Raw genomic sequence first — 22,711 nt, 5'->3', positions numbered from 1 at the left:
GACCTGCCCACAGCAGCGACCAGCCAGCTTTGCAGACATTCATCTCCCATCTCTGCCACGGCACACTGTGCGCGAACCAGTGCATTAGACCAGCCTGCGTTGCCCAGGGTTTCCCATGTAAGTGCCTCTTTCCCAAGGCCCATTTCTTCAGTCTTCTAGCCAGTTGGCCAACTTTTGGTTGGTAAACTGGCCCTGTACACAGAGGGCAAAGAGAGACTGAATTAAGAGGCCACTACTCCAGATTAGCAGGTGGCAGGTTCAATAAGCAAGAAAATTTACATATGAAGCTTGTCCTTGGCAGCCGCAAGACGAGTAGATCTCTGCACCAGCCTGCCCACCAGAATCTTCAAGTATCTATAGAGCCCTTAAATAGGTTCAGTCATGTATGCCGGCCAGTTGGTCTCAACAACATATTGCTCTCAAGGCTGTCCTTTTTTTTTTTTTTTTTTTTGGTGGGGTTGGGGGAGCACAGGAATTAGGTTTGTTTATTTATCATTATTTTTAAATGGAAGTACTGGAGATTGAACCCAGGACCTTGTGCATGCTAGGCATGAATTCTACCACTGAGGTATACCCTTCCTGCTAAGGCTGTGTCCTCGAAACAGCTCCCACTGTGGGAATTGTGGGCAGGCTACGTTCCAAGGACAGGGGAACGGCGAAGAGCCTCCAACTGCCCATGTCCAGCTCAAGAGCCAACTGGTGGTTATGTCCTCTAAATGACCTCCTCTAGTAGTGACTCTGTGGGCATATGAGACTGTGTGTCCAGATGTTTCAGGGAATTTCCCGACAGCCTTTGCAGTTTGCTTCTTCAAAATGGGTCCTCTCTTTAAAGCCCAATTTGAGATGTCTCTGCAAGAAGCCTGGTCTCAAGGACTTTGTGGCACTAAAACTCTTCCATCCTTAACTTCAGGGCCAGATCCAGGTTCTGTGGGGCCAGAGGCTTATACATTTTAGGGAGACCTCTTTAGGAATACAACAAGACCACAACATTAAGTATAAAAGTGAGTATTCATTTAGTTAGGAAAACACACCACAGCATATTATTGGAATCTTGTTCCCCTCTCTTTCGGGATCTCCATGGACAATTTACCTGAAATATTTCCTGATGGCAACCGGGCTTCGCTCCCTTCTGAGACTACAATGCCATCCTCTCCAGCACTTATTAGCCTCACCGTAAACCCTTGCCAGTGTCTCCCATCCTCACCCCTATCTTCTGCCAGGTCTACTGAGTTCACACGCAGAGCTCTCCCTCTCCTCGTCTCTCCGAAAAACCGGTGTATCACTGGTTCTGGGTGATGTGGAGAGCACTGCACAGGAGCCACGACACATGGCCTCTGTCCCTACCTCCCTGCATGCCCTTGGAACATACAGGATCTCAATTTCTCCATCTGTGAAATGGGGACACGGACAGAGTTGTCCTGTGACCTCCCACAGAAGGATCCTAAACTGGGAGAGCGCCAGGAGGGCTCTGGGGACGCCGAGTCCTAATTTAAGGGCTACTCTATAACCTCTCTCCGTCCCCATGATTTATTAAGAAGGAAAGTCAGGTGTTAGTTCTGCCTTTGCCACTGTTTCCTAGGAGACCTGGATCTCTTTTCTCAGAATCTGAAGGGAATCCGCGAAACGGGCCTTCCCGTACTCCGCCCAATCCCAGTCAGGGTGCGGTCTGAAAATAGTTCTAACGCGTCTCTTAAGTCTCGACTCTTTCGCATCAGCGACACGCGCCCCACCCCATGAAGAATCTCGCGAGAATCCCTCCCCGACGCGAAGTTGAGATTTTTGCCCTTTCTCGGGTTCCGTAGTTCGGAGTCGCAGCTCCGGAACTAGTGTTAACGGGTCGCAGCCGGAGAAGCCTCCGCCGTGGTACAAGCGGAACCAAAGCCGGGAGGTCTCAGTAAGTAGGAGACCGACCCGAGCCTGACCGTCCCCCTTTAGTCCCCTCCTCCGATTCCTTGAACATCTTGCTGCCGCTCAGCAAGAGTGCCCAGGATTTCTGGATCCCCAGTCCTATGGCTTAGGGGCTCCTGTCCAGTTTCCCCTACCCAGGATTTTGATTCAGTTCAGCGAATTCACTGCTCCATCTGAGAAATGATAAAACCGAGACTTAGAGCACAGCCCAGAGGCGCCAATTACCAGGCCCTGTCTCTTCCCCCGGGTTCTTCTCGATCCGCACTGACATCCCGTCCCTGCTCCAGGTCCCCTGTCTTGGGTCCGAATCCCCTTACAGTCTTCTGCTTTCGCCTCGTGCCACACAGTCACCCTCGCCTCCTCTCCCTGACTGTCTGCAGGCCTGGGCAGCATGGCCGTTTTCCGGTCGGGCCTCCTGGTGCTGACGAGACCGCTGGCCTCCCTGACCCCTCGCCTGGCTTCCATCCTGACCTCGGCAGCCCGGCTGGTGAATCACACGCTCTATGTACACTTGCAGCCGGGCATGAGCCTGGAGGGCTCAGCTCAGCCCCAGTCCAGCCCGGTGCAGGCCACGTTTGAAGTCATCGATTTCATCACGCACCTCTACGCTGGTGCCGACGTCCACAGGCACCTGGACGTCAGAGTTCTGCTGACCAATATCCGAACCAAGAGCTTTCTGCCTCCCCAGCCCAGCTCAGTCCAGAACCTGGCCCACCCGCCGGAAGTGGTGCTGACTGACTTCCAGACCCTGGATGGAAGCCAGTATAACCCGGTTAAGCAACAGCTAGAGCGTTATGCCACCAGCTGTTACAGCTGTTGTCCGCAGCTGTCTTCGGTTCTGCTCTACCCTGATTATGGGCCTGCAGTACTGCCCGTGGAGTCCCTGGATGTCCCCTTACCCTCCGCCATCAGGCCAACCTCCCCCGTGGCCAGGTCTGCAAAGCAGCCGGTGCGTGGCTACCACCGCGGGGCTGTAGGTGGCACCTTTGACCGCCTGCACAATGCCCACAAAGTGTTACTCAGTGTCGCGTGCATTCTGGCCCAGGAGCAGCTTGTGGTGGGAGTAGCAGACAAAGACTTGTTGAAGAGTGAGTGGGACTCTGATTAGGGCAATCTTAACCCTCCCCCAGGCCAAGACTGAGGAAGGGTGGGGCCGTGCATTACTTCCCACCCCTCCCAAATGTCACAGTGCCTGGCACTCCCTTAGTGCTAAGGGAATTTTGTTAAAATAAGAAATGCAGCTTTCTAGGTGTGTGGTCTAGTCACCACTCAATCAAAATCCCCCAAATGTGGAGCCAAGGAATCTGCACTTTTAACAAGTTCTCCACATGGTCAATCCTAAAGTTTGAGTTCCTGGGAATAAATGGATGAATAAATTGCAGATTACAGTGCCAGAGACCGTAAGAGGGGCCTTGTGGATGGCATGGTTCTTGGAATTCTCCATCTGACTCTGATGCCTACTGGCACTGCTAATTCTCTGCACACGTACCAGCCCTTGTAGGACTATTGTGCCTGCTGCCTCCTCCTCACAGCTCCCCCGTCACAGACGACTTCCCAGCTTACCCCTTTCTCCCTGCCCCTACCTCCCCTCTGGAGATAGGATGCTTAGGGACACTCTTCCCCCAACTGGCCCACACTCTTCCTCCCCAGTAAAAAGATCTCACTGTTTTTCTGGGCTCCTTCCCCAGGCAAGGTGCTCCCTGAGCTGCTCCAACCCTACTCAGAACGCGTGGAACATCTGAGTGAGTTCCTGGTGGACATCAAGCCCTCCTTGGCTTTCGATATCATCCCCCTGCTGGACCCCTATGGGCCCGCTGGCTCTGACCCCTCTCTGGAGTTCCTGGTGGTCAGCGAGGAGACCTATCGTGGGGGGATGGCCGTCAACCGCTTCCGCCTTGAGAATGTAACCCCTGAGGGAGACTGGTAGAGGGAGTGGATGGGGACGGGGAAGGCCATTGGGGGCTGTTGGAAGTACCATGACCCCAGAGGAGGGAAGAGGGGCTCAAAGTGGTGGGAAGAGGCAAGTTGGAACTGGTTCCCAGCCTGCCCTCAGAGGCAAGCCCTACCTCTGGGGTAGGCAGGGAAGGGTAAGGCAACAGGTTTGTCTAGCTTCGTCTCACCCCTCCTTCCCTCTCCTCACTCTTCCTTACCTCAGGACCTGGAGGAGCTCACCTTGTACCAGATCCAGCTGCTGAAGGACCTAAACAGCAAGGAAAACGAAGAGGACAAAGTCAGCTCCTCCAGCTTCCGCCAACAGATGCTGGGAAACCTGCTCCGGCCTCCGCATGTAAGCCCGCCTTTCTCACCCCCTCCACCCACCGGTGTGGGTGGGCCGGGGATGCTGGAGAGGAGAGACTGAAGGGTTCAGCCTCAAGCCTGAGTCTGGGGACCCTAGTAACTGTGCTCCCTCTTATCTACCCCTAGAAGAGGCCAGAGCTCCCCCCAGGTCTCTACGTGATTGGGCTGACGGGCATCAGTGGCTCTGGGAAGAGCTCAATAGCTCAGCGGCTAAAGGGCCTGGGGGCCTATGTCATCGACAGTGACCACCTGGGCCATCGGGCCTATGCCCCGGGCGGTCCTGCCTACCAGCCGGTTGTGGAAGCTTTTGGAACAGGTAATTACATGGGAAGGCTGGAGGTGGCCTGAAGTGAGGAGATGACCTGGCCCCCTTACCTAGTCCTCTGTCTCTGTCATCCAGATATTCTCCATAAAGATGGCATTATCAACAGGAAGGTCCTAGGCAGCCGGGTGTTCGGGAACAAGGTAAACACACACCTCTCCAAGGGCTCTGCAGCTGCCGCTAGACCCAGAGGTTGGGACCCAGCGGATCTCTCTAGTCTGGCCCGGAATCCCAGTTTCCACTCCTGTTCCCAAGTACCTCCTCGGGCTGGCTCCATCTCTGAAGGAAGGTAAAGTCTGCCCACCCCTGTTGTTCCCCTCCTCAGAAGCAGCTGAAGATACTCACTGACATTATGTGGCCGGTTATCGCAAAGCTGGCCAGGGAGGAGATGGATCAGGCTGTGGCTGAGGGTAAGTGGAGAAGATGAGGAGAGCAGCCCTGGGCAACAGTTAAGCAGATTCTCCCCCAGGAGCTTCTCTACCCCAAACCAGGCCAGACCATGCACTTTCCCTGGGACTATGTTTCCTTAACCCTCTGACTGGTAGCAAGTGGTAGGGGGCTGCTGGCAGTGACTGGGGTCTCTGCACAGGAAAGCATGTGTGCGTGATTGATGCTGCCATGTTGCTTGAAGCCGGCTGGCAGAACATGGTGCATGAGGTGTGGACCGTTGTCATCCCTGAGACTGAGGTATCTGGACCCCACCCCCATACCACCCCCACTACAGACCACATCTAGCTCTGAGCCAGTGGGCTGACAAATACCTTGTCTGCCCAGGCTATCCGACGCATTGTGGAGAGGGATGGCCTGAGTGAGGCTGCGGCTCAAAGCCGGCTGCAGAGCCAGATGAGTGGGCAGGAGCTTGTGGACCAGAGCCATGTGGTGCTGAGCACCCTATGGGAGCCACAAGTCACCCAGCGCCAGGTTAGAGCCCTGGGAAAGGCTGGGTTGTGGGGAGTCTCCAGGGAGCACCTGCCTGATCCTGTCCTCTTTTCTTCCCAACGTTCTGGCCTGCCCCAAAGGTGGAGAAAGCCTGGGCCCTCCTGCAGAAGCGCATCTCTGAGACACCATCAGGCCCATGACTGACAATGAGTTCTCTGTGGGGCCACATTGGCCCCTGAAGTGGAAAAGAGATCCAGCAGTGAGGACAGATGGGGGCCTTGAAGCTCACCCTAGCTTGAGCCTAGAGGGCTCTGAGCTAAGCAGGACAGGGCAGGGCTGGGCCTGCTGGACACAGAAGACTACCCGGCTTGCTGGTGTTTGACCGACACTGACGATGTGGCTCTGGGAGGAGCAGGCCTCCCCTGGTGTTCCATCCTCACTCTTCACAGGTCTGTGGTACCCATGGTGGGCTGGGGCCAGGGCAAACACTGAAGCTTGTAACAAAATTAAAGGTGAATGTTACCAGGTCCTGCCTGTATGGTGTCTGCTTCCTGCTCCAGTACCTCTGGTTATCTTTGCGACCCTTGAGCCCCAAGTACAGGGCTCAGGCCTAAGCTGGAAGCCGGGGGTGCAGTGGCTAAGAGTATGGCTTTTGCCATGCTAGTCAGACTGAGGCCAGCGTTGGCCCTACTGACTAGCTGTGTGCTTCTGGACAAGTTCTGGACTTTACAGGTACCTCAGTTTCCTTATCTACAAAGTAGAATAACTTGGCTAACAGGCTCTTTGAAAGCGTTGTTCCACAAGTATCCTGCCAGACTCTGGGCGAGGTGTTGGAGGAGCAGCCTTCAACAAGCCACGCTGGGCCTCTGGCCTCACAGAGCTTGCAGCCCCGCAGGATCGGACAGGGTGGCCAGGACTCAAGTCCGGGAAACTCGCCCCGGCAGCCAGCCGGCAGTGCGCGTGCGCGCAACTATCTGCGACACTGCAGGCAAGCCTTTTGAGATACACGTTTCACGAAATGTGCTTCATGTGGCAACGGCAGGGACACCAACCCTGAGAAAGGGCGAGGATGGACGCGGAGAACGGCCCCAAGACCGCCGCTGACAGCGGTGACGCCCTGCCGGACCCCTCTCCACCGGCTGGGGGCGGGGATATTGAGTGGCCTTCGGTCCGCGCAAGCGCAGTACTCCGCCCCGCCCTCCGCCTCTGGACCGCGGGTTGGTGGGTTTGGATCACGTGGGTGCGCCTTGCCTCTTCCTCACCGCAGGGGGCCCGCCCGCGGGCAGGTTTCCGGTTCGGTGGGTCGGAGATGACGGAGCCGGGCGCCTCTCCAGAGGACCCCTGGGTCAAGGCAAGCCCCGTGGGCGCGCACGCCGGCGAGGGGAGGGCGGGTCGGGCTCGTGCACGTAGGGGGTCCGGAAGACGAGGGGACTCCCTGCAGTCCCTAGAGCTCCCCCCGCTCTCCGGGCCCCGGGGCTGCAGAGAAGACAGCTCTCACCCGGCATGTGCCAAGGTGGGAAGACAACTGAGGCGTGTGCGCGCGGGTGTGAGGGGATGGGGCTGGGGGGTTGCGGGGGTGGAGGGAGCGGACGGCATCCTGCCGAGGGTCAGCGCTCCTGCGGCCTAGCCAGTCTTGGCTCTGGGGAAATCCTGCAATAGCCCGCGCATCCCAGGTGTGTGTGTGGTGTGGGTGTGTGTGTGGTGTGGGGGTGGTGGTGGTGGTGTGTGGGTGTGGTGTGTGTGTGTGGTGTGTGTGTGTGTGTGGTGTGGGTGGTGTGGGTGTGGTGTGGTGTGTGTGTGTGGTGTGTGTGTGTGTGTGTACACCCCCCGCGCAGGGCCAGAGGTCTGACGAGCTTCTCCCTTGCTCGGTGCCGCAGGTGGAGTATGCCTACAGCGACAACAGCCTGGACCCCGGTGAGTGCCTCCCCCACCGTCTTCGGCTCTGGAGGGAGGGACACTCCCACTTCAGCCTTATAGACCAGCGTGGCCTTGCCAGCCACACCTGAGCAGTCCACTGTCCCTGAGCTGAGCGGTTCTGAGCAGCAAGCTGGAGGACAGGGCAGGAAGCATCAAAGGGTGACACCTAGTTCTCTCTGCCCTGGAGCAGGGAAGTGATGGTAGTAGTGACAGCTGGCCACTCACCATCATCACGTCCAGATGCCACTTTGTGAGCCAGGAGGTATAACTGCAGGCCCGTGGAGCAGTGTAGACACTAGGGACGAGAGTATTGTGGCATGGGACGACAGGAAGTGGGTGCCCAGTTTGGCTGGCTTTTGGGTTGAGGGGAGAAGTCAGCATTTAAGGCTTAGGAAGCCATTGTGCCTACAGATGTCCGAGAGCCTAGCAGTGCCCTCTTCTCCTCTCCCTGAAACTACCTCTTAGTGATTGGGGCCTCTCTTTTTCAGGGCTTTTTGTAGAAAGCACCCGCAAGGGGAGTGTAGTGTCCAGAGCTAATAGCATCGGTTCCACCAGTGCCTCTTCTGTCCCCAACACAGGTAGGCAGCAACATCCTCCTAACCTGGGGGACCAACTATGCCATCGTTCTAGGATCTTTCCTAGGCAGGGCAGTTCCAGCCATCCACATGGGGGCGCTGGAGCCCTAGTGCTAGATGCAGGGTCTCCATCTTTCACCTCATCTAGATTATTAGGTTCTTGTATTCATCTGCCATCCATGGGTACGAGGTTCTTCAAACCAGCTGGGAAAAGTGGGCTAGCTGGGCCCCACAGGACCCCAGAATGACCTCTTCCTGCTCCTAACTCCGAGGGTAGACGACGAGGACAGCGATTACCACCAGGAATCTTACAAGGAGTCCTACAAGGACCGGCGGCGGCGAGCACACACGCAGGCAGAGCAGAAGAGGAGGGATGCCATCAAGGTGACTGGGGAGGCCTGCACCTCAGGCAGCACAGGGAGGCCCTGCGCACTTCAGGTCCACTCTGCCCTGACCCTGTCAGGCAGTCCCAAGCAGGCTTGGGGGCAGCTAGTCTAGGCCCTGGACATAAACATCTGTCTCCCTCCTTCCCTGCTGGCCCCTTTGAGTGTGTGAGCATAGAACTTGGTGTCGTGGAAGCTTTGCGTCCATTTGCCTTAATCCTCAGTTAAGGAACCTCTGTTTCCCCTGCTCTCTCCACAGAGAGGCTATGATGACCTCCAGACCATCGTCCCCACCTGCCAGCAGCAGGACTTCTCCATTGGCTCCCAAAAGCTCAGCAAGGCCATCGTTCTGCAGAAGAGTATGGCCAGGAGAGCACTGGAGGGGTTGGAGCCCAGGGGGCTGTGAGAAGGCTGGCACCTTATACTTGCTTTCAGCCTGGCCCTGGTGGGGTGGCTGTAATGGGAGATGTGGGGTCTGGGGTACAGAGAAACAAAATAAGCTTTGTCCTTCTGGTTAAGTCTTCCTCTGTGCTTACCCACTCTTCCCACCTCCACCCCAGCCATTGACTACATCCAGTTTTTGCATAAGGAGAAGAAAAAGCAGGAGGAGGAGGTGTCCACACTACGCAAGGACGTCATGGCCCTAAAGATCATGAAAGTGTAAGGGGGATGCTGGGCTGGGGGAACCAGTGCTTCTGAGGGGACTGTGGGGCCAACCTCAGTTCACACCCTCCCCTTTGTTCAAAGGCCACATCAAATAATACTGCCACTCCCCCAGGTGGCCACTTAAGAGGCAGGACTCTGCCTCCAAATATTGCAGATACTCTGGAAATGCTTGTTGGGTTAATGAAAGGAAGGTTGGAGAGGGTGGGTCACCACTTCAGACCAAGTACCTACATCTCTGGGAATCCCCTTCCCCAGGGAGTACGAGTAAGGCTGTTACTCCTCCTGGGCCAGTAGAGCTGCTGCGGCCCCTTAGCCCTGGCTTGCTTGCTTTCAGGAACTATGAGCAGATTGTGAAGGCACACCAGGACAACCCCCATGAGGGGGAGGACCAGGTCTCTGACCAGGTTAAGTTCAACGTGTTTCAAGGCATCATGGACTCCCTCTTCCAGTCCTTCAATGCCTCCATCTCCGTGGCCAGCTTCCAGGAGCTGTCGGCTTGTGTCTTCAGCTGGATAGAGGAGCACTGTAAGCCTCAGGTATGGGGCAGCAGCGGGCACAGGGTTAGGGTGTGTGTGGGGGGGGGTCTTCCCTCTCCCCTCAGGCAAAGTGGCCCAAGCCATTGTTTGTTCAGAGATAGGGCAGCAGCTTTTAGGTTTCTTGAGGGTATTTCTACAAGTCTGTATTCTTGTTTCCCTCTTTGCTTTCTAACCCAGATTTTCCTGTTAAGGTTTCATTTGGCAAGAATGGTTTGAGCACTCACTCATGTAAGGCCTGGCTCTTGGCCTTTGTTTAGCATCATGACCACCTCAGGCCCTCCTCGTTTGCCCAGCTTGTAAGCTCTGATCACTTGCAGCAGACTTACTTGGGGTTTGTTGAAAGATTCCTGGCCCCTAACCACAGGCTCGCTAAAGGACTTTTCCTCCAGGTTTCTGATTATTTGTGATAGAGGGTGTGTTAATGGTTGCACTGAGTCTTCTGCTTTTGAGGCCTGGTTACTTTTTCTGAGACTTGTAGCTGAGATTTTTTGTTTCCTAACATTTTTCTAAATATAATTTTTAAAGGTTACACTCCATTTACAGTAATTACAAAATATTGGCTATATTCCCTGTGTTGTACAATACATCCCTGTGGCGTGTCTTGCACTCAGTAGTTTGTACCTCCCACTTCTCCACCTCTATGTCACCCCTCCTCCCCTGCTGGTAACCACTAGTTTATTCTCTGTATCTGTGAGTCTGCTTCTTTTTTGTTATATTCACTAGTTTGTTGTATTTTTTAGATTCCACATGTAAGTAAAATCATACAGTGTTTGTCTTTCTTTGTCTGCCACTTAGCATTATGTCCTGCAAGTCCATCCATGTTGCTGCAAATGGCAAATTTCGTTCCTTTTGATGGCTGACTGGTGTTACAGTGTCTGTGTGTGTGCATACTGCATCTTTATCCATTTGTCTGTTGATGGACACCTAGATTGCTTCCGTATCTTGGCAATTGTAAATAATGCTGATAGGAATGTTGGGATACATGTATCATTTAGAATTAGTGTTTTTGTTGTTTTTTTTCGGATATATACACAGGATGGAATTGCTGGACCATATGGTAACTCTGTTTTTAGTTTTTTGAGAGATCTCCATGCTATTTTCCACAGTGGCTGCACCAATTTACACTCCCACCAACAGTGTACAAGTGTGCCATTTCTCCACATCCTCGCCAACATTTATTTATGTTCTTTTTGATGATATTTTGATAGGTGTGAGGTGGTATCTCCTTGTGGTTTTGATTTCAGTTTCCCTGATGATTAATGATGTTGAGCATCATCTTTTCACGTGCTTGTTGGCCATCTGTATTTTCTCTGGAAAAATGTCTATTCAGTTCTTCTGCCTATTTTTTAAATCAAGTTTTTTTCTTGATGTTGAGTTATATAAGCTGTTTATATATGTTGGATATTAATCCCTTATTGCTAATATTATTTGTAAATATTTCCTTCCATTCAGTAGGTTGTCTTTTTGTTTTGTTGACAGTTTCCTTTGCTGTGCAAAAGCTTTTAAGTTTAATTAGGTCCCATTTGTTTATTTTTGCTCTTACTCCCTTTACCTTAGGAGATGGTTCCAAAAAATTCTGCTGTGACTTATGTCAAAGGGTGTTCTGGCTAGGTTTCCTCTAGGAGTTTTATAGTATCCAGGCTTAACATTTAGGTCTTTAATCAATTTTGAGTTTATTTTTGTATGTGATGTTAGAGTGTTCTAATTTCATTCTTTTACATGTGGCTGTCCAGTTTTCCCAGCACTATTTTTTGAGGAGACTGGCTTTTCTCCATTGCATATTCTTGCCTCTTTTGTCATAGATTAATTGACCATAAGTGCATGGTTTTTACTTGTGGGCTTGCTATCCTGTTCCATTGATCTGTGTGTCTTCATTTTTGCACCAGTACCATACTGTTTTGATTACTGTAGCTTTGTAGTGTAGTCTGAAGCCAGGGACTGTGATTCCTCCAGCTTTGCTTTTCTTAAAGATTGTTTTGGCTACTCAGGATCTTTTGTGTTCCCATACAAATTTGTAAATGATTTGTTCTAGTTCTGTGAAAAAAATACCATTGGAATTTTGAATGGGATTGCATTGAATCTGTAGATAACCTTGGGTAGTATGGTCATTTTAACAATGTTAATTCTTCCAATCTAAGAACACAGTGTATCTTTCCATCCCTTTGTGTCATACTGTTTCATCAGTATCTTACAGTTTTTGGAGTACAGGACTTTTTCTTCCTTAGGTAGGTTTATTCCTTCGTTTTTTATTCTTTTTAATGCCGTGTTAAATGGGACTGTTCCTTTATCTCTGATACTTCATTGTTCATGTATAGAAATGCAGCAGGTTTCTGTGTATTAACTTTGTATCCTGCAACTTTACCAAATTCACTGATTAGGCTCCAACACTTTTCTGGTGCCATCTTTAGGATTTTCTATGTATAGTATCACATCACCTGCAAACAGTGAGTTTTACTTCTTCCTTTCCAATTCGGATTCCTTTTGTTGCCTTTTCTTCTCTGGCGGCTGTGGCTAAGACTTCTAAAACTGTTGAATAAAAGTGGCCGGAGTGGGCATCTTTTTCTTATTCCTGATCATCCTTTTCTTGTTCCTTTCCAACTTTTTTATTATAAAACACTTTAAACATACTGCAGCATTAAGAGAATTTTACAGTGAACACTCATATCCCCCCCAACACCTAAATTCTCACAATACCTTTTTTGTATTTGCTTTATCACGTAGCTGTGCATCTCTCCATCCCTGACTCCATCCTGTTCTAGGGGCATTGCAAAGTAAGCTGTAGACATCAGTGCTTCCCAGAGGCTTCTTTTTTTAACTGTCACCTAAAGAGCACACCTGGCCTGGGCAGGTGTCACTGAGCAGCTCCATGCCCTGAGCATCATCTCTCTCTTCCTCTGCTGCCCCCGCCAGACCCTACGGGAGATTGTGATTGGCGTCCTGCACCAATTGAAGAACCAGCTTTACTGACCGGCTCTTGGAACCTGCAGAACAGCCAACAAGAGGCCTTGAGTCTCCTACTTGGCCGTGGAGCCACTGGGCTTATGCGACTGGACTGTGACACCATACACCAGTCAGCTGCTTTCTCCTTGGTATTTGGCTCCCCAGCTCCCACTGACCCCACCGCAACCCCATCTTCAATGGGGCTGTGGTGTTTTTATTATGAAAGCTTTGATTAATTTATTATATTGACCATAGATCTCAAACCTACCTAGTCTTCCCCTCTCCTCATAAAAGTCCTTGGGATGGGTGTCTGCTCTGGGCAACCCAAAGAGCTCCTGGCTTCTCCCCTTTTTCTAAGCCTCAGATTTCTGCTCATATATGGCAACTACTGCCTGCCTGTTTTGGTCTCTCGGGCAACATTTAGCCCAAATTTGGCCATTTGGGCAGTAGGTGGTTCGGAAGAAAGGAGTAAGAGGAGATACTCCCCATAGTCATGAAGGGTGAAAGGGTGCCTCATGCCTAGGCTAGGGTTGCCTGGTCAGCCCAAGGTGAGGCCAGAGCTTTCGCTGGCCAGCTCAGGGTAGGGCTGCCAGGTTCCTGCCCTCATCTCCTACTCCACTGCCTCCCCTTCTTTTCTACTCTGGGCAGTAGAGGGAAGCAGACTACCCCCTACGCCTGCCCTCTCTGTCCCCACAGGCAGTAGCACTGCACAGCAAAGCCGAGTGGCACAGCACTACATATTAAATGTTTTTATTTTTTTAAACACCAACAATGCAATTTTGCTAAAGTTAGTTACAATTTTGGAAAATTAACAGGCCTCAAGACCACTCTCAGCATTTTTGTCAAGTGTATCTGGGTCCCCACCATCTCAGTGCTGCCTGCATTTCTCCCAGGATTTGGGCTGGGGTGAAGAGGGGTAGAAAGATACTCTAAAGATCTCCTGGGGTTTAGAGCCCAAGAGAGTCCTGGGTGAGGCCCTGAGCTCCTTGAATACCATGCATGGTAGCCTCTCTCTCTGCCCTTGTCCCCCAACCTCCCTTTTGCCTTCCTCAGGTTTGATATCCAGGAGGTTTGATTATCCAGAGGAAATTAAATATTTTTATATCAAATTATATTACAATAAATATTGCTAAATGCTTTCCTTTAGCATTGTTTCAAGTCTAAGTGTTAAGCTCAAGCAGTCAAAATGTGAATGATGAGTGTGACCATCCCCTCGGGGCCACCAGCACCCCCTCCCTCCACACAGCACTCTGGTGTATGCTCAAAGGAGGACAGCAGCAGGAAACAAGAAAGCTGACCTAAACAAGGCGGCCAGCCCAGGGCACCTCTGTTCCCAGTCCTGCTGGAGGGCCTCTCAGGGGTCTGGGAGCATGACATTATGATCTTCATCTGTCTCTATCCCGACTTCCTCCTGTGGGGCAGCGAGACAAGCAAATGAGACCTCCCTGGATGAAGGCCCCAGGGGAGCAAGGAAGGAAGAACACCACTTACAAAGAACTGCTTCTTGCTCTTAGGGTATCCTTCAAGGATTGCATCAGACAGCTCTGTTGCCTGCCAAGAAACAAAACCGCCCCTTTTCAGATGGGAAGTACTCGGCACTGCCTGACAGATCTGTGATAGGGGACAGCTGTTTCCCTGGTGGCTGCCATTTTCCTGGGCCTGCCTGTAGCTCCCATGCACTCACCATCCTCTTCCGCTTCCGCCACTCCTTGCAGTACCTCTGTCTCTCTCTGTACACCTAGACGGGGAAACAGATTCCTCTGACCCCCTCAGCCCTACAGCAGCACTCATCTTCACTGTGGGCCTGCACAGGCAGCCCTCCCTGCTACCCCTCCCTCCCAACCCACCTGCTCTTTCTCTTCTGGAGTCACATGGTTGGTGGCTGCTTTAATGTTCCTCAGTCTCTCAGTGTAGCCAGCACATTCTTTCTTCAACTCCTGGATCTCTTTCTGCATCTCCGGTGTGGTCAAGGCACTAGTTAACTCCTTCAGCTCTGAAACCACACCTCCCTGAGGTCACTTGCCACCCTGAGGTAGGTGACCGGGCATATACTTTGCTCTGGGTTCTAGACACAGGGTCCAGAATGCATCCCATATTCTGGAAATTAAGGCTTACAGAATTATTTGTTCATTCTAGTTTTCTTTCTTTCTCCATCTACAAATGGGGGCAGGGGGAGGTACGAAGTTGAGCAGACTGTAAGCTGTAGCCAGCTAAAGAAACAGGAATAAGGGATGTGAAGTGTGGGAACCGTATACTGACAATCATAGTGGGGGAGGCAAATGCATGTCTTGCCTATTTCTCTTCAAAAGCCATTGGCTGTTAGACATTTATTTTAATTAAAGACAACTCTGCAATCAACAGATCCTTAACTTAGTAGTCCTGACCTCTGGCCTGACCCTGACACTAGGGGCACCGTCCCAGGGGCTGCCCAGTCCTACCAGCCTCCATGTGGCGGCAGCTCTGCTGCAAGCTCTGCACGTTAGCAGTGAGGGCCACGATTTTGGCATCCAGGCCTTGGAGGTCAACATCACTGACCATGTCAAACTGGTCCTGCCAGAGACAAAAGGAAAAACAAGCAGACTGGTAAGACACACAGGATGGGAGCCCACATCTGGGAAGGCAACATTCACATTCATTCAATCTGGGACTCCCCAACTCTCCAGAGGGCCTGGGAAAATAGTGGGAGGGTACTTTTGAGAAATCATTCAGTTTAGTACTGGTCCCAACAAAAAGCTGTAAAAGAACAAGTTGAAACCTGATGCTTGTCCTCAAGGGGCTTCTAGGTTGGCGGGATACTGAATAGGACAGAAATATCTTTCAGTTTGCTGGTAAAACCACTCACTGGGCTGAAGGAGTAAAGATTTTTGTCAAGGTGATGATGCCTAATTACAGGTTTCCACAACAGGAAGACTCTGGACAAGTGCAGAGGCACGGTGGGGGGCATTTAGATGAGGGACTCCAGTGAAAGTCTGAGGAGCCCCTCCCATGAGACTAGTGGCTAGAAAAGGCCTGTGCTGGGGCTCAGTGAGGTCTTGTCAGTTGGCAATGGGAAGCAGGATGGAAAGCTGGAATGCCAGCCCGGGCAGTCTGGATTCTACATTCAGGGGAGGGAAACCTTTAGAGCAGAAGGCAGCAAACTACAGCCTGCAGGCCAAATCCTGCCAGATGCATGTGTTTGAAAAAAATTAACTGAAACATAGCCACATCCATTCATTTACATATTGCCTATGGCTGCTTCTGCTCTACAATGGCGGGCTTGAGTACTTGTGACACTTGTGTAGCTGGGACAAGAGACCATCTGGCCTGCAAAACATGAAAATGTATGCCTGGCCTTTTGCAGAAAAAAAAAAATCTGCCAACTTCTCCTTTAAGGGATCAGCAGTAGAATAACATAGTGAAACCTATTTTAGGAAAATTAGCCTTATGGTGGTTAAATGAGGATTTAATATCTCCGAGGACTTGATGTCTCTGGGATGTTTAGATCCTGTAGCGGGGCTGAGTAAAGGAAGATGAATGAGGGGGGACAGTATAGCTCAAGCAGTAGAGCGCATGCTTAGCATGCACAAGGTCCTGGGTTCAATCCCCAGTACTGCCTCTAAAGATAAATAAACCTAATTACCTCTCCCCTCCAAAAAAAAAAAAAGGATGAATGAGAAATGGGGTCTGCCCTAGAAAGAGCTTCAGTTTCATAAGGGACATAAGTAAAGAAAATAATGAGTATGCCTCAAAAGAGGTAAGTGCCTGAGGAAGGCAATTATTGAAATCCTAAGGGATTAAATAAGAGTTAGCTGGGCAAAGAGGAAGAAAGGACTCAAAAACTCTGGGCAGATATATTTTAAGTGGATTGGCTGGTTGTTTGCTTTTTAATTGAAACACAGTTGATTTAAAATGTACTAGTTTCTGGTGTACAGCATGGATGGACTTGGAGGGCATTGTGCTAAAAGAGTAAGTCAGAGAAAGAAATACTGTAAGATATCACTTACATGTGGAATCTAAAATACAACAAACTAGTGAATATAACAGAAAAGAAAGTCAGATGTAGAGAAGTAACTAGTGGGTACCAGGGGAGAGGGAAGGGGTAGGGACAAGATGGAGGTGGAGGATTAAGAGGTACAAACTATCAGGTATAAAATAAGCTATAAGGATTTATTGTACAACATGGGGAATATAACCAATATTTTATTGTAACTATAAATGGAATATAACCTTTAAAAATTTGTGAATCACTATATTGTATACCTGTAACATAATATTGTACATCAACTATACTTCAATTTTTAAAATGTGACATTGTAGTGGGGAGGGTATAGCTCAATTGGTAGGGTGCATGCTTAGCATGCAGGAGATCCTGGGTTCAATCCCCAGAACCTCCATTAAGTAAATAAACCTAATTACTTCCCTCAAAACAAATTTTTTTAATGTGATATTGTAAAATATATTAAAAAGAAAAAAACCTCTGAGCAGAGGAAACACAATGGGCAAAGGACACAAGAGTAAAACACATCTAAATGGTCTAATATTGATGGGTGGAGAAATAATAAGGATGAGGAGGCTAGAGGCAAGCTGGGGCCAAATCTCCAGGTACTTTTTATCTGTTCTAGGGAGCACCAGAGTTTTCAGTAGGGAAACGGCAAGGCTAGATTTGCATGTACATAGATCATTCTGGCTTCAATGTTTAAGATGTGTTTGACAAGGCCAGGAGATCAGTTAGGAGGCTACTGCAATAGATGAGGAACACCTGAACTAGAGCAGTGACATATGGAAAGGAGAGGACAGTCAAGAATGGGAGAAACAGCCGGACTTGATGGCTGACTAGGTATGTGAAGTAAGGGAAATTAAGAACAACTCCTCAGTCTCTGGCCTGGGGAAAGAGTGATACCACAAGGGAAAAGAATGCAAGAGGAGCCAGTTTAGGGGAAGAGATGAGCTATTCTGCTTTGGCAATACTGATTCTGAAGGGTCTGAAAGGCATCCAAGTGGAGGTCTGGGCCGGAGATACACAAAGTTAATGTGTGTTTATGGAGGGCGTAGGAGACAGAAGGAAAATAATTTGGCAGATGGTGGTTCTCATCTAGATGATTCGAAATAACTTCCAAGTGTAAATGGGTCTCGATAGCAACAATTTGGGATCTTCTGTCATATTTCTATTGTAAATCTATCATATTTCAAGTCTGGAAATCTCATGAAGTTTGGATCACAGTAAGGGGAGTACATACTTAGAATTCAAGTTTGGCTCGGGCCCTTTCAATGGTGAATTCCACGGGATGCCTCAATTCTCCCAAAGAAAGTTCATACTAGGGACGGATCCACCTAATGCCGTGCTGTCACACAGGTGCTAATCTGCACAGGTTTCCCTCACCTGGTCCGCAAAGTATATCTTCTGCTTGCCATACGTCTTCTCTTTGATCTTGCCTTGTTGGGCCAGCTGCTCTAGAGCCTTCACCACCGCCTGGCAGAGGGAAGGGGACGGAGCCGTCGGGGGAGTGACTTGGGGCCCGAGCGGAGGAATCTCAACAGTGATGGGGGCAGAACCTTAAAAGAGCCTTAAAAACTCAAGGTTAGAATGGAAGCCTCGAGAGGCCAGGAGCCCGGGCTGACTGGAGGGGGTCCCAAAGTGGGGAATCCCAGGAGAGGGTCCTCACCGCCTTGCCCAGTCCGTGTTCCCGCTGCAGGTTCCCGAACACATCCTGAGCGCTGTAGGGCCGGTTCTGCTCCTGCAGGTACCTCAGCAAGATCCCGGGGGCTAACCGAGAGAGACAAGGCAGGTGGGGGGGCCCTCAACCGACCCCTGTCCTCCCTCCTACCGAGTCTCCCCGCGCCCACGGCCCCGTTACCTCCCGCCGCGGCTTCCGCCCGGCCTTTACTCATGGCCTTTCCCGCCGCCAGACTCTGAAAACCGGAAGTTGCAGTTGCTCGGGCAACGTCGCCTTCCGGCGAGGCGCAGGGCGGGCCTCAAGCGGTGATTGGCGGAGAGAAACCTTGGCAAGGAGGGGAGCGGACCTCCCCGGGCACCGTAGTTCACGTCCGCCACGAGCTAGGGAACCCGGATCGGGCCCGGGTCTCTGTTGCGGGGTTTGGGGCGCGCTTCGAACCTCTCCCTTCCCGCCTCAGAACAAGACTGTAGGGAATCATGCCTTGAAGTTTCGGTACCCAGTTTCAGCGGGCGCTGAGCACTCGTGACCTTGAGCTAGGCCGAGTGTTCGAACGGGAAGAAATCCAGCAGCATCATCTGCTGGGCAAGCGACTTGCTCAAGGTCACAGGGCCAGTTACCCACAGAGACGTGTTCTGTCCAATGGCCCGAGGCTTTCTGTCGGTTAGTCTTAACATTTGTTAAACAGGAACAGGTGCTTTCAGGAGGGGGTTGTGAAAACCCAGTACAACGCGTAAGCGCCTTGGAAAGAATAACGAGGCCCTTAATTGCCCGTTACCGAGCTTAGCACACAGGGGGCGCTCAACACATGCCGTAGTTGAAGGGAGGGTCGGGAGTGGGCTGCTCTTAAGCCACAAAGTTTGCAGAAAAGTTTCCTTTTGGCTGAGACAATCTTATGGCAACACCTGGCAGGTGCTTTCCACTCCTGCCCACAGTGGCCAATGGGACAAAACCTGAAATAAGTATTTCTAGTTTTTGAGGTCAGCCGAAGGCCAAAGAGCAGCTGTTCCTGCCCCTCAAACAATCCAGAGAGGCATGGTGCTACTTTTTAAAACCTCTTACCTAAAACCTCACTAGCCTTTGAAACCAGTACTTGTCTTCACGTGTTTAGGGGACAATATAATTGAAAATGATGGAGCTGCAGGCTTGATGCAGCCAGGAGTGCCAGTTATACGCACGTCTGAGCTTTCCTGGGGAGGGGAAGTGGCCTCACACCATGATGACTGTTCTGACCAACAAAGGAAAAACAGAGTCACACAGACAGCCCTCACAAAGGGCTTCCTCTTTTGAGGCTGTCACCTCCTCAAATTAATCACACCTCAGATTAACAAGAAAAGACCTATCAAGGGTAAGATACCATTCAACATGTCTCTTAAAGATTGTTCTCATACAAGATTTATTCTCCAGCACCCCTCCCACCCTCATCCCCATCCCAATTCACAGTGGAGGACTAAGGAGATTCAGAGCAGGATCTGCACGTTCAGGAAACACCGTCCCAAGATTTTGCTCTCCTTCTTTCCCTCCCTCTTACCAACTCCCAAGAACTGATGCTACACACACTCATGCAAACACACAAAATCCCACACCTCCTGTTTTTTTCCACATCAGAGCTCACCTGTAAGACATCTGGGCTCCGAGAAGAGAGGTGTACACGGTCTGTCTGAGAACCCTAAAGTGGGGAGAGGCCATTACCCTAACTTCATACAAAGGGAACTGACTATGAATCAGACACCTAGTTCTTCTCCCGTCTCATTGTTGGCTATTTTCACCCTGGCCTCTACTCTATCCATCAACCAAGAGCAAACATATTAGCACACTCCCACCTGCAGCACATGAAAATGGGCTCTGTCCAACATCTCTCACCCAGGTATGGGGGTGTTGGGGGAGTGGTCCCTGAGGATCAGCAAAGGGTTAACGCAGAGGGAAAGAGAATAGAAGAGTCTGGCTTAAGCTTTGACTGGGGAGGCACAGGTTTAGATCTAATTACCATTTTTTAGTTTTTTCTCACATGATTTCACTAGGGGCAAAACAGATACCCCTTTACGGGGGCTCTGCTGATTATAGACACATTCTTGCTAACTGGGCTCATCCTTACAACAGGCCCTGCCAAATCGGGAAGCAGTTGAAAATAAAAGTATTAAAGGAGCTGAATAGGGAGTGACAATAGCTGGTGCAAGAAGAGCTGGTGGCTCCTGGGATGAATGCCACTGAGCCGTTTGTAAAGTGCTACTCTGACACTGCCCATGGAATTATTGCTTCTCCAAAGGAGGAGCAGAAGGAACAGGAACATGGAAATGGGCATGGTATGGTATTGCTTTGCTCATTGCTCAGGCTGATAGGCAAATGGAGCCAGGGGTTAGCAGCACCACAGATAACCAGGCAGCTCCAAAAGATTCAGTGAGACCATGAGATATGGAGGCACTCACCCTCCCAGCCAGCTGACCCCATGGCCCAAGGTAATGCAGAAGAGGCCCACTCCCACCTCATGTTCACATTTCTTAAATTTCACAAACAATATTTTGGAGCACTGGGGGTTAGGCCTCAAGAAATGAGGATGGGCTGGGGCAGAGGGAGCAGGCCTGCTCTGCAGAACCAAAGGACAAGCTTGATTAGAAAAAGACAGATCAAATCATGGCTTAGCACAAGAGGATAACAATGGAACTCTTCCAGCTGCTGCCTGACTTGAAGCTCTAGGGAGATGATGAAGGAAGGGAAAGGATCTATCACTGAGGGCCACTGAGCACCCATACCTAGAAGCACACAGTAGCATCCTCTCAAAAGGGAACCAATACCCCTGACTACTTTGCTCCCCAAAAGTACCACCACCCTGATGGAGAGAGTGTCCCTCAGGGAGCACACTCTCACTTCAGTGACTTGAGCTCAGAAATGGGCACCCAGCTGGTAGCAGGGGAGTGAGTATCCTCTCTTAGCAAGCCTCTGAGCATCAGCCAGGCCACCGAGCATCAGCCAGGCCACCGAGCATACAAATATAATTCAGGGGATGGAACCTGGGTTCTTCCCTTGCCCCTTCACCTTAAGTGGAATGGGGAGAAAAAACCTAAACCACAGTGACCCCCAAGGGGAGTCTGCCTCAGTGGCTCCTGGAACTGGCAGGGTCCAGCTGATTCAGCTCTGACTGGTCCAGAAGTTCAAAGTCATCCCCCTCAGCATCAGTGTCCAGGTCTGAACTGGGGGCCCGGAGGAAGCCTCTTGTTGCTCTCCGGGGAGGTAGGCCAGAAGGGCCTGGCTGGGAGGCCCCTGACAGGGCCAGCTGGATCATGCCCTGGGAGACCAGGCTAGCAAGGTTGCTGGTGAGGTTGGATCCTCCAGGCAGGGCACCAAGCAGGAGCTCTGGCAGTGCAGCCTCGTCCCTGCCGGCAGGGGCGCCCTGAGGCTCCTCGGCCCCTGGTGGGGAACGGTACATCAAGCTGGGCATCCCGATACTGGTATCATCTTCATCATCCAGGCCAGCAGGATCCACATTAATGGAAGGGAAGTCTGGAAGGTCTCTGGCAAAGGATTCCTCTGGGTCACTGTGACCATCTAGGTCTGGAAGAACAGAGGAGTGTCTGAGACATGGCAACTCCACAAAGTCACCCCCATGTAACCAATTTTTCCACTCTGGATTTCTGGCACTGGTCGGCCTTCCCCCTCCACTTAAAGACTGCTGTGGTCTCTACTGGGCAAAGAATTTCCCCTTTCTTCCTCCACTATGTCCCCCGAGAGTCTAAAACCTGAGGCTACTAAGGGGCTGAGGATTTCTAGGAGAACAGCAGTACCATCCTGGCTGGAGCCATACCCCTAAGGCTGCATGGCCACCTGATCCACAGCTCAGAAAGCAGGAGGGGAGGAGGCACTATCCCTGCTGCCCGGGAAGCTAAGAGACAACAGAGCCACTGCCAACTTCCAACTGTCCAAGCTTCCTCTCACCTTCAGAGCCTTCTGTTAGAGGTGTTTGGCCCCGTGAAAGATTGAATGTGCCATTGTCTGTGCAGGAGACCTCAGCATCTGAGTGCTCAGAGTCTGTGATGGCCAATTCCCTGGCAACAGTAGAATCATCCAGCTTAGGAAAAGAAAAGACCAACAAGCCTGAAGAGATGATGCCATTAGGAACAGGTGTAACAGTTCCCCAGTTACTTTACCAGTGAGCTGACCCTAAAGGCCAGCAGTGTAACCAGGCATAGGCTGGGACTTCAAATTCCTGACCCCTTTTAGGCTGCTCCCCCAGGGAAAACACCCTTATTCATCAATCTTGAGCCCAGGAAAGGAAGCAGTCTTGGGTATCAACCAGCCACTTACTCTTAAACAAGTAACTGATCCAGAGAATACTTTTCACAGGTGGCCAGGAGGATACACACACTGCCTGACCTAAGGCGGGCTGTTTAAAAGATGATCACGCCAGTTCCAGAAGTTCTGCCATGATGGTTAAGGGTTAAAAGGAGACATGGAAGAGGATGTGCTGGTCACCAGGCTCAAGTTGAGATCTACATACAAAGTCCGAATAAACACTAGCTTCTCTCCTCACTGCTCTTGGGAACAAAGAAGGTGGGGTCTTCGAGAACACACAAGGAGCTTAAAAACCTGATTACTATCTATACATGGGCACCAGATGGTTAAAAAGGGAGCTTAAAAAAAA

At 50.9% G+C, this 22,711-nt stretch overlaps 4 protein-coding genes across 10 annotated transcripts in view; 2 read left to right on the top strand and 2 right to left on the bottom strand.

Moving 5' to 3' along the window:
- Positions 1–1,782: 1,782 nt before the first annotated feature.
- On the top strand, positions 1,783–5,934 carry COASY (Coenzyme A synthase). Its single transcript, XM_006199224.4, has 10 exons — positions 1,783–1,894; positions 2,289–2,996; positions 3,597–3,811; positions 4,064–4,195; positions 4,333–4,522; positions 4,607–4,671; positions 4,854–4,938; positions 5,118–5,215; positions 5,303–5,449; positions 5,548–5,934. Exons 2-10 carry the CDS (start codon positions 2,300–2,302, stop codon positions 5,605–5,607), a joined length of 1,689 nt encoding a protein of 562 aa, XP_006199286.1. The 5' UTR covers positions 1,783–1,894; positions 2,289–2,299; the 3' UTR covers positions 5,608–5,934.
- Positions 5,935–6,619: 685 nt separating this feature from the next.
- Positions 6,620–13,570, top strand: MLX (MAX dimerization protein MLX). 3 transcript variants are annotated; one of them, XM_006199220.4, is made up of 8 exons: positions 6,627–6,758; positions 7,285–7,321; positions 7,813–7,902; positions 8,177–8,283; positions 8,542–8,641; positions 8,843–8,942; positions 9,283–9,484; positions 12,395–13,570. In XM_006199220.4, the coding sequence occupies exons 1-8, from the start codon at positions 6,717–6,719 to the stop codon at positions 12,449–12,451; spliced, it is 735 nt and encodes a 244-aa protein (XP_006199282.1). In that variant the 5' UTR covers positions 6,627–6,716; the 3' UTR covers positions 12,452–13,570. The 3 variants fall into 3 exon arrangements, with proteins under 3 accessions (XP_006199283.3, XP_006199282.1, XP_006199281.3); XM_006199219.4 differs by having other exon boundaries at positions 6,677–6,920; XM_006199221.4 differs by lacking the exon at positions 7,813–7,902 and having other exon boundaries at positions 6,620–6,758.
- On the bottom strand, positions 13,159–19,312 carry PSMC3IP (PSMC3 interacting protein). 3 transcript variants are annotated; one of them, XM_006199222.3, is made up of 8 exons: positions 18,259–19,312; positions 18,067–18,167; positions 17,784–17,873; positions 14,863–14,974; positions 14,272–14,417; positions 14,109–14,162; positions 13,916–13,975; positions 13,159–13,835 (listed from the first exon to the last, which is right to left on the bottom strand). In XM_006199222.3, exons 1-8 carry the CDS (start codon positions 18,290–18,292, stop codon positions 13,779–13,781), a joined length of 654 nt encoding a protein of 217 aa, XP_006199284.1. In that variant the 5' UTR covers positions 18,293–19,312; the 3' UTR covers positions 13,159–13,778. The 3 variants fall into 3 exon arrangements, with proteins under 3 accessions (XP_006199284.1, XP_031541385.1, XP_072795408.1); XM_031685525.2 differs by having other exon boundaries at positions 13,159–13,975; XM_072939307.1 differs by lacking the exon at positions 14,109–14,162.
- A 140-nt stretch (positions 19,313–19,452) lies between these two features.
- The window catches only part of RETREG3 (reticulophagy regulator family member 3), a 48,393-nt gene continuing 45,134 nt past the window's right edge, over positions 19,453–22,711 (bottom strand). For all 3 annotated transcript variants that reach the window (XM_072939303.1, XM_006199218.4, XM_015235160.3), the window contains 2 exons: positions 22,006–22,138; positions 19,453–21,624 (listed from right to left, as the gene is read on the bottom strand). In XM_072939303.1, the coding sequence (XP_072795404.1) occupies positions 21,167–21,624; positions 22,006–22,138 (591 nt within the window). In that variant the 3' untranslated portion in view covers positions 19,453–21,166. The remainder of the gene's footprint in view (positions 21,625–22,005; positions 22,139–22,711) is intronic.

Source organism: Vicugna pacos, chromosome 16 (assembly GCF_048564905.1).
Source record: "Vicugna pacos chromosome 16, VicPac4, whole genome shotgun sequence".
Taxonomy (NCBI): Eukaryota; Metazoa; Chordata; class Mammalia; order Artiodactyla; family Camelidae; genus Vicugna; species Vicugna pacos.
This window is presented reverse-complemented; position numbering and strand designations above follow the sequence as displayed.

Excerpts from the sequence above, each read along its gene's own strand:
- COASY (XM_006199224.4), top strand. The coding sequence starts at position 2,300 with ATGGCCGTTTTCCGGTCGGGCCTCCTGGTGCTGACGAGACCGCTGGCC. Across the intron at positions 4,196-4,332 it reads ACCTGCTCCGGCCTCCGCAT|AAGAGGCCAGAGCTCCCCCC; the intron begins GTAAGCCCGCCT and ends ATCTACCCCTAG. Across the intron at positions 4,939-5,117 it reads GGATCAGGCTGTGGCTGAGG|GAAAGCATGTGTGCGTGATT; the intron begins GTAAGTGGAGAA and ends GTCTCTGCACAG.
- MLX (XM_006199219.4), top strand. The coding sequence starts at position 6,717 with ATGACGGAGCCGGGCGCCTCTCCAGAGGACCCCTGGGTCAAGGCAAGC. Across the intron at positions 7,322-7,812 it reads CGACAACAGCCTGGACCCCG|GGCTTTTTGTAGAAAGCACC; the intron begins GTGAGTGCCTCC and ends TCTCTTTTTCAG. Across the intron at positions 9,485-12,394 it reads AGGAGCACTGTAAGCCTCAG|ACCCTACGGGAGATTGTGAT; the intron begins GTATGGGGCAGC and ends TGCCCCCGCCAG.
- PSMC3IP (XM_031685525.2), bottom strand. The coding sequence starts at position 18,292 with ATGAGTAAAGGCCGGGCGGAAGCCGCGGCGGGAG. Across the intron at positions 14,975-17,783 it reads AGATATACTTTGCGGACCAG|GACCAGTTTGACATGGTCAG; the intron begins GTGAGGGAAACC and ends TGTCTCTGGCAG. Across the intron at positions 13,976-14,108 it reads GGCGGAAGCGGAAGAGGATG|GCAACAGAGCTGTCTGATGC; the intron begins GTGAGTGCATGG and ends GTTTCTTGGCAG.